The 9351-nt window shown below is 56.1% G+C and overlaps 1 protein-coding gene across 1 annotated transcript; it reads left to right on the top strand.

Moving 5' to 3' along the window:
* Positions 1-4261: 4261 nt before the first annotated feature.
* LOC136454913 (uncharacterized) lies at positions 4262-7436 on the top strand. Its single transcript, XM_066455155.1, has 8 exons — positions 4262-4603; positions 4692-4985; positions 5173-5306; positions 5390-5885; positions 5976-6062; positions 6347-6584; positions 6995-7047; positions 7191-7436. The coding sequence occupies exons 1-8, from the start codon at positions 4262-4264 to the stop codon at positions 7434-7436; spliced, it is 1890 nt and encodes a 629-aa protein (XP_066311252.1).
* The last annotated feature ends 1915 nt before the right edge of the window (positions 7437-9351 follow it).

The following is a 9351-nucleotide window of genomic DNA, read 5'->3' as shown; positions in this document are numbered from 1 at the left end:
ATAATATGTTAAAGTTTTGAACCTAACAATACAAAGTTTATAATGTAAGTCTAGAATCAATTTTACAATTTTGCAGTATTCATACTTTTTTTACATACATAAACGTAAAAGTTAACATAACTTCATGCATTTTTAATCTGAGTACCTTGTCTTTTTTTCCAGGGTATTAGTGGCAACTATTTAGCACTGAAAACAGAAGCCAAGCTTTATATTAGCTATCTGTAAAAAGATATATATATATATATATATATATATTGATAAATAAGATATACTCTTTTTTAGTTTTTTTTGTGCCGGTAACCTTGCGAATCATTTTTTATTTTTATATATCGATTGAATCATTAAAAAATAAAACTAAAAATAAAAAATGATATATATATATATACAAGCTATTTTTTTGTGCCGGACCCCTATCGAAGTATTATGGAATATACAATCGTATGAATTTTGAAAAGTAGATTTCAACAGCTTGTTCGGCTGGTATGAACCGGCTGGTGCTGGAAACCAGCTGGTACAGGGAAAAACAACCAACACTAGTGTCGGTGTTTTGGGTCCGACGGGTCCTCAACCGACTAGTGAAAGTGTACTGCGTGCCCCTAATCCTGGATGGTGATGCAAAGAGACACAAGGTTTATACTGGTTCAGGCAATAGGTGCTCTACGTCCAGTCTGAGAGAGCGATCTTGTATTCCTTGCACCGAGGTGCTTGTAGTAGGGGTTTACAAGCTGAGCGAGAGAGGGAGCTAGTCCCAGGTCTCTGCGTAGAGTGGCGTGGGTTGCTTGAGATGTTGATCTCTTGCAGTGAGGGAGCGTGCGTGTTATAGAGCGTTGTGCGTGGCTTGCACGTGTGTGTCCCCCTAGAAGCAGCCCTGGTCACTCCCTTTTATAGTCGAAGGGAGACACAGGGGCGGTACATGTATTTGCTACATGGCGTTTTGTGAGCAGAGGCGGTATGTCCGAGCCCTGCAGCTCGTCACTGTGGCGGCATGGTCGGTGGAGCGGCCTTGTCCTCGCTGCACTAGAGCGACGTGCCGGTCACGCTTGATCCTGTGCGACGTGGGAGCTCCTGTGGTGGCATGCACGCCTTCTTCTGTTGGAGGCGTGTTGGTCACTGTATGTTTGACTGGCGCGAAGAGCCGAGGCTGGGTAGATGCAATGGCGTAGGTGCGCTGATTCTGAGGCTACAGGAGCTTGGCCCTGTGCACGACGTGGGGGCTCCTGCAGCTTGACGCAGGGCATGGCGCGTACTGCAGACGACGTGCCGGTCCTAGAGTGCTTGACAACGTAGAGAGCCGAGGACCAGTCGGTGCCGAGGCTAAACCATTATGGGGGGCTCGGCGGGCGCGAGTCCTGAGGCTATAGGAGCCCGGAAGCGGATAGCTGAGGCTCGAAGGGAGCAGTTGGTTCTGTACGTCGATTCTGAGGCTACAGGGACCCGGACTTGACTTTCCATGCCGCGCTGTCCTTGGAGCAGGTTTAGGCAGCACAGTGTAGCATGGGTGTCAGCTGGGGGCATAGTGCCGAGCACAGTGGCCGATAACCCCTGCCCCATCCTGTCCCAGACGGCATGGCATTGATGTGACTCCCATCTCGTCGGCCACTCTGCTGTATCGTGCCATCATTCGGCTAACGTTGTGGGAGTGGTTGGACGCGTTAGTTGGATGTGACGTCTCGTTAGAGAAGTCGGTCAAGGCGGCGGTGATGAGGTTGATGCCGAGCCGGCCTCGAGCGAGTCGGTAACTGGATTCTCATCCGAGGCCTCGTGGCGTGGGGCCTCGGGTGAGTCAGAGAATCGGTACCTCATCCGAGGCCTTGCGGCGTGGGGCCTCGAGCGAGTCAGAGAATCGGTACCTCATCTGAGGCCTTGCGCATGGGGCCTCGGGCGAGTCGGAGAATCGGTACCTCGTTCGAGGCCTCATGGTTTCGTTCTGGGCCGAGCCCGCTTCGGGTGAGCCTGGATATTGTTCGAGGTGGGCCGGGTGGTCCAGCTGGGCCTCGAATAAGGTGGGGGTTTGTCGGTGGTTGTCTCTTGGCTTTGATATTTACAAGGTCTAAGTAATTTTTTCGGTTCTTGCTTAGGGGACCCCTTTTTATGATACCCGACAGTAGCCCCCGAGCCTTGGGGAGAGCATGAGCGCTCTCCCTGAGGTTTTGATGAGACTTGGCTCGCGGCAGCTCCTGGTGGGATGGTGTTTTGTACTCGAGGCTTCGGTGGGTGCGCGCGAGCGCACCCACCGGGTGTAGCCCCCGAGGCCCTGGAGGAGTGGATTTATTCCTCCAGGGGCTTTTTTCATGTTGAGTGAGGGGTTTTATCACGTTTACTGAGCCCCCGAGTGTGAGTTCAGGTCGCTAGGCCTCGGCTTAGTTGCAGGAAGAGCCCCCAAGCCTCTGCTTGGAGCAAGACGGCGATCATGAGTTTCCCTATCTTTTTTGTGCGGCCCTCGCGCATCGTTTTCATTCGAAAGGAGGGATTTTATCGCGTTTGCCAAGCCCCCAAGTGTGAGTTTGGGTCGCTGGGCCTCGGCTTGGTTGTAGGAAGAGCCCCTGAGCCTCTGCTTGGAGCAAGAGGGCGATCAGGAGTTTCCCTGTCTTTTTTGTGCGGCCCTAGCGCATCCTTTTCGTTCGGAAAGAGGGGTTTTATCGCGTTTGCTGAGCCCCAGAGTGCGAGTTTGGGTTGCTGGGCCTCGGCTTGGTTGCAGGAAGAGCCCTCGAGCCTCTGCTCGGAGCAAGAGGGCGATCAAGAGTTTCCCTGTCTTTTTTGTGCAGCCCTTGCGCATCCTTTTCGTTCGGAAGGAGGGGTGGAGTATGCTAGGCTACCCTCGGTGAGCGAGCAGTGACACCTCCGATGAGCTGTTACCGGATAAGTCCGAGTGGAGGCCCGTGCCCCATTCGATAGGGGTTGGCTAACAGTCCAGAGATGCACTCCAAAAGTACTAGAGGGCTTCTCTAGTGGGTCCTAGGGCCGTTCGATTGGCCCCAGGGGCTCAGTGCCTCCCTACGGTAGGATCCCATTTAGAGACCTCATTGCCGGTCTCGGACATGACTTAGGGCATCCCAAGCAATTACTTGCTTGGGCCTCAGCCATGTACGGACTCACCCATAGTCATCCCTGACTCTGTTTGTCCTGGGGCATCTGTCAAGACCCTCGGGGGCCCAGCCTTCGAACCCCTGGACCGTAACAGGCTTGGTGCCTAGTTCCTTAGTCTGAAAGGAATCAAGTGGGGGATATTCCCTTCCCATCGGCTGACGACGATGGGTGCGCTTTTTGAGGCGGTTCCTTAGGGAGACGGAACGGTGCCTACTGTCGCTATGGTCGAATGCGATGCGACGTCTATAGATGAGACGTTACTGTGTGTGCACGGTTAATAAGAAAAAGGTGGACGCGTGGGCGGTTTGGTCAGATCTAGATTAACTGCGCTAGATTTGAGGGAAACTTTCCTGGTTTTGTCGCCCGCCCATTTCACCTTCTTTCCTCCCTCATAAATACGTGTTGAGCCGTGCCCCGCCCCTCCTTTCCTTTTTCGCATGCGTTCGCCCTTTCTGCCCTCGAGCAGTTGCTAAGAACAGAGGAAGAGAGCATCGGGGAGAAGGAGGGAGAAGGGGGAGGGAAGGAGAGAGAGAGAGAGAGAGAGAGAGAGATAGCGAGAGCATGCCTTACTGCCGTAGCCACATTCTCTACCACACCCATGGTCGGTGGCGCCATTGTCCTCTAGGCGGATCCTTGGGGTTCATCTGACGTGTCCGCGGCGACACTGTAGTCGCTCGTCGATGATGGTCTCCTCCGCCTGGTCACCGATCCCAACAGACTAGAGTGGATTGCTCTAGGGAACAAGTCGGAGCCAAGGCCACACGATGGCTACATCATGAGCTTCATGGCCTTCCACGAGCATGGCCTCGGCTTGCCAGCAGACTGGTTCATGCGGGCGCTCCCGCATTACTACAGTGTGGAGCTCCACAACTTCAACCCCAACTCCATCGCGCAGGCGGCCATCTTCGTCACCGTCTGCGAGGGGTACCTGGGCATTGCCCCCCACTAGGAGCTATGGCTCCACTTCTTTCGAGCGAGGCTCAACACCAAGCCGGTAGGTACAATGGGCACGCAGAAGGCATTAAGGGCCGGCGGCTACACTCTCCAAGTGCGCCAAGACAAGCAGCCCTTCTACATCCCGGCCCAGCTCACGTCGTCCAACCGCCACTGGTACAATAACTAGTTCTACCTCTGCAATGATGACGGCAGGCTTCCCCCCTATACTGGGTAGGTCATGGAGAGCCAGCCGGAGAGGTGGAGGTATGGCGTCTCATTGGCTGATCAGTCCAAGCTACAGCCACTCCTGAAGGCGCTGGAGAGGCTGTGCAGCCGTAGCCTTACTGCGGCTATGGTCGTGGCAGCCTTCCACCACCGGAGGGTGCTACCGCTGATGGCTCGGCGGCAACGCCTATTCGAGATGACACCGGGTGAGCTGATCGACGGCATCTGGTTGTCCACCATCGCCCTTTCCGACGAGGAGATTCTATGTCGGGTGAGAGAGACGGTGGAGGGGCAGCAGAGGAGCAGTGATTTGACCCTGTTCCCGATGCGCCCGTCGTGGGGGTACATCTCTCTGGTGAGTCACGTGTCGCTGCGGCCCCCGAGGCCTCCTTGCTCCTTACGTTTTCAATCTGTTCCCTTATTTGCGTTTGCTGTTCTTGTAGGGGATGAGGGATGTGCGAGCCTCCCCACCACCCGTTCCCAAGGACGCAGAGCGGCGGGCGGAGAATAGGGCTCACGCCGAGGCGTACAAGGAGCGGAAGGATGCTGAGGAGGCAAGGCGCAAGAGGAAGAGCCTCGAGCATGATGAGATGGAGAAATGTCGCCGACAACAGAGGCACGATGGTCTCCCAGAGGAGCCATCTCCGTCATCGTCGTCGATGGATTCTTCGAGCGATGACGACGAGAGTGAGGTGGGGCGGGGTCCCCTGGACCATCTCCCTGATGTCAGGGAGATGGTGCTCGGGGCATCAACGAGCGGCCTGGCTTCTCCAGGAGGAGGAGGAGAGGGTCGCCTTGGGGCTGGCGATCGCTCGCCCCAGGGCCGAGGCTGACACACCAGAGACATGGGTGTTGGGGGAGCACGCCGTCAGCCCGATGGGCTCGATGGCGAAGGTGGAGCGGGTGACCCAACTGCCTCTATAGAGGACCGAGGAGGCGTTGGAGTCCAGCGAGGGCCGGTCGGTACCGGCGGACACGGGGACCGTGCCACCACCGTCGCCACCGCCATTGTCGAGGACGAGGGACGCAGTGCAGAAGCTATTGCTTCCTCGTTCGAGGTAAGTGTTTTGTCAATGGAGTTTGCAACATCTCCCACTCGTTCTTTGGTCATATGCTGACCTCGTGAGCATTTTGTCTTCAGCCAGAAGCGTCAGGTGGAAGCGCCCGCCCTGGCGCCAATTAAGGCGCTCAAGGTGAGCACCAGCTCCATCGCTCGATGGGTGGTGGACGCGCATGCCACCATACAGTGTGGCACGGTGTTGGCTAGGGCCGACCCAAAGAAGCCAGTCGCCCAAGGAGAGGCTACCGAGGCGGCCATGAAGCAGGTGGGGGAGGAGGCGCCTACACCCCGCGAGGCCGGGGCCCTCGAGTCAGGTGAAGCCAAGGTGCCTTCAATCACTAAGGCCACCGAGGGCGAGGTCGAGGCCCCTACGACCTCCGAGGCCAAGGTGGCGGAGGCCGGGGCTTCCAAGGATTCCAAAGCTGAGGTGGCGGACGCCGGGGCTCCTAGGACCACTAAGGCCGAGGTGGCAGAGGCTGGAGCTCCCAGGACCACTGAGGTCAAGGTGGCAGAGACCGGCTTGGGCACGGTAGAGCCGGCGGCCCAGGATGCAGAGATGGTGGCGGGGCAAGCTTTGGTACCGTCCCTGGTCCAAGACCTACCACCATCGCAGGAGAGCACCTAGGAGGTGAAGGTTCATTTAGTCTCCTCCGATAATACTTCTCAGGGGAAGGAGGTGGTGGGCGTCGAGGCGGCCAGCACCGTAGAGCAGCCAGCTCTTACTTTCGGTGAGGGGAGCTCAACCCTCATCCGGGTATGACCCGAGCCCCGCGGTTGGGATAGCCCACGTGTCATGTGGCAGAGCCGGGACGACCCTGAGGGGAAACCTCTATTCGCCCTCGAGGACATGGATGAGGGGAGGCACTGGGGCTCCTTCGAGCAATTCCACCGGCTGGCGGAGCGGTCGCTGCGGACAGCGCTGTCTATCGTGGCTGACAACTTGCCCACATTGCCCAGGTACGCGCTTTCTTTTCTCGTGTTGTGTCGTCTTTTTCCAGAGTTTTCTTGTAGTGCTTGATGTTTGTTTTGCCTATCCAGGATCTCGAGGCCCGGTCCCTCAAGAAGTCGATGTTCCTCCAGCGGGAGAGGGACATTTGGGACCAGCTCCAACAGCAGAAAGACCTGCTTGCCAATGCTAATGAGCTTCTATCGACGCGGAGCATGGAGGTAGAGGACCTCCACCTTTGCTGTGCTGATATGAAGGCCAAGGTGGCCATGACTCTTGAGCAGGCCACCCCTTTGGCGGTGCGGATCAAGGAGCTGACCCGGGTGGTCGGTGAGCGGGACACCTTCAGTTCCTGGGCCAAACAAGAGGTGGCCTTTGCCAAGGCTATCATTGAGCAGCTAGAGGCGGAGTAGGGTGTGCACCTGCTGATGAAAGGTGCCCTAGCGGAGGCTGTCAAGGTGGCCAAGGCCTCTCAGGTCGAGGCCTTAGCCTAGAAGGAAAAGGCTGAGGGTGAGTCTTGTTGAGTCGTGCCCCTTGTTTTATTTGTTCTTCTTGCGTTCGACCCCTAACTCCCCGATGTGATGTAGAGCTAGAGAGGGAGGCTTCCAGGGCGGCCGAGGCCTCTCAGGTCAAGGTCCAAAACTAGAGGGAGAAAGCCAAGGGTGAGTCTCGTAGGCTTGCACCCCCTGTTCGGCTTGTTTTCTTTCATGCTTAACCCTATCCCGCTTGTCTTGGTGCAGGGTTGAAGAAGGAGGCCTCCTGGGCAGCTGAGGCCTCCATCGTAGTGCAGGCGGTGCTCGAGGCCAAGATCTAGGAGCACAACGCACTGCAGAGTGCTGTCCGTACCACCTACGAGGCCTTGGAGGTTGGGGGGTCGAGTCAGGCTGCTCCCTCGGGAGCCGCTTGATCACGTTGAGCGGCTGAGTCCACGAGCAGCTCCAGGGGGTGCTGCATACGAGCGTCAAGCACGCCCTGGCCGTCGTCTCCTCACACTACGTTGGCATCGACCTTGAGGCCATCAACAATGTTTACGTCGTGGCTGATGATGACGAGAAGGCCGAGGAGGAGGTCATGAAGCTGGTGGAGGTGGCTGAGGCCCCTGGCATGGCACTGGCCAAGTTGTTCAAAGAGGAGGTGGTTCCTCCTACGCCGACTGCCGATGCTGGCAACCTTGAGTTTTGACCTGGGCCAAAGGGGCCATGTATATAGATTAGGACTTACATCATTGTACCATGACGCTTGTGGCCATCGAGGCCTTTTAAAGTACTTGTGTGTATATGCTTTTTAATCATTTTTATTGTATTTCTGAGCCTCTACCCTCTGTCTCATCTTTGAACATATCTCTTGCAAAAACTTCCTAAGAGCCTAAGCTGCCCTTCAGGCAAAAGGTGGTGAGGGAGTTGCCGTAGCCCAGAGGCGTAGGCCGTCTCATGGCTTGGCCGGCCTTTTGGCCTTGAGATAGACTTTTGGTCCTTAGTTTTTTTACAATTGATTTGTCAGAGTACGTGAGAGAGTTTGGCATAGAAATTTTTTCGAAAAATGACTAAAACGGTGTCTAGGACTTGGGGGGTCCCCCCTTCTAGCCCCCGAGGGAGGCTCTGTTATGTAGAGGCAGAGCCGAGTCTTGTTCAAGCCCCACGGTGGGCACCTCTATAGAGGTAGAGCCGAGTCTCCCTTATAGCGTTATCGTAATGCCGATCCCCCATCGATGGGCTCGGGGGGTTTCTCGAAAAATTAGAACAACTAAAGAACGCTTCTTTATTGTATTTTGAGAAACAATGTATACATTGCTTGGGAATTTAAGGGTAGAAGCGACGTAGCTATTCTATGTTCCAAGCGTTGGTGGGGATACTAGCGTCATTGTCGGGGAAGATGGCCCCGACAGCCTCTTCGCCCAAGGTGAAGTTGGTGGTGATGTCGAGGAGTGTGGCCACCGTGGTCGATATGTTCCAACCTAACTCTCGGACCAGGTCTCGACAGGAGGTGCTGGAGAGGAACGCCTGGACAATTTTTGAGTCACCGACGTTGGGCAACTCGGTGCATTGCTTGGAGAAGCATCAGATGAAGTCTTGGAGAGACTCGTCTGGCCTCTGGTGACAACTCTTGAGGTCCTAGGAGTTCTTGGGGCGCATGTATGTGCCCTGAAAATTCCCAACGAAGACTTTACCAAGTCACGCCAGTTGTTGATCTGCAAGGGAGGGAGGTGTTTGAGCCAGGCTCACGCCGAGTCTGACAGGAACAAGGGGAGGTTGCGGATGATGAGCAGGTCATCGTCCACGCCACCTAGCTGACAAGCTAGGTGGTAATTAGCTAGCCACAGCTCAGGGTTGGTCTCACCACTGTACTTCGAGAGATTGGCCGATTGCTGAAACTGGGCTAGGAAGTGGGCACCGCGGATGGCCTTGCTGAAGATTCGAGGGCTAGGTGGCCTAGGAGAAGGACTGCGGTCCTCCCCACTGTCATAGCGACTACCTCAGTGCGGGTGGTAGCCTCGGGTGGGCCCATCATTATCATGGCCCCATTGCCTGCTGACCACATCGTGGTCGCCTTGCGCCTCGCGTCGGTCGCTGAGGTGATCATGCACTGAGGGGGCCTTGTTGGCTATCGGTGCCTGAGTAGGCTCGGGATGAACCAAGGCCTCTCTATCCTACCAAGGCGGTGCTGTGGGTAGTTCCAAGGCGCCCCCCACGCTGTCGAGAGGCAAAACTTTCGGCCTACTGTACCATGGCGGTCTCGAGGAGGTCTTGGAGCTCATCGTGGACCCGTCGCCCCTCCGAGGTAGAGGGCTCGGGCATTGTCTAGAGTAGCATCGCTGCTGCCACAACGTTCTAGCTAGCGCGATTGAAGATAGGGGGTTGCTCGCCCCCTTCATTGTTGTTGATGCGGTGGTTGACGTCGCGAGCCCTCCGTTGGGCTGCTCCGCCATCACCGTGACCCCGCTGCTCTTGCTCGAGAGTGTCTCGGAGCTACTACAGAAGGAGTCGGTCTTGTTCGACCTTAGCCTGAAGCTCACGGAGCTGCTCTAGGTCTAGGCATCAAAGTTCCTCGGGGGTGGGGTTCTCGTCCTCATTGCTCGCGCTCAACACCTTGAGCTCAA

Source organism: Miscanthus floridulus, chromosome 5 (genome assembly GCF_019320115.1).
Source record: "Miscanthus floridulus cultivar M001 chromosome 5, ASM1932011v1, whole genome shotgun sequence".
In the NCBI taxonomy this organism is placed as follows: Eukaryota; Viridiplantae; Streptophyta; class Magnoliopsida; order Poales; family Poaceae; genus Miscanthus; species Miscanthus floridulus.
Note: the sequence above shows the minus strand (reverse complement) of the source record. Positions and strands in the feature narration are given on the sequence as shown.

Bases quoted from the DNA above. Each gene is read 5' to 3' on its own strand.
- LOC136454913 (XM_066455155.1), top strand. From the start codon at position 4,262: ATGGAGAGCCAGCCGGAGAGGTGGAGGTATGGCGTCTCATTGGCTGAT. The intron at 4,986-5,172 runs GTGCTCGGGGCA...CTGCCTCTATAG, and splicing joins TCCCTGATGTCAGGGAGATG to AGGACCGAGGAGGCGTTGGA. The intron at 5,307-5,389 runs GTAAGTGTTTTG...TTTTGTCTTCAG, and splicing joins CTATTGCTTCCTCGTTCGAG to CCAGAAGCGTCAGGTGGAAG.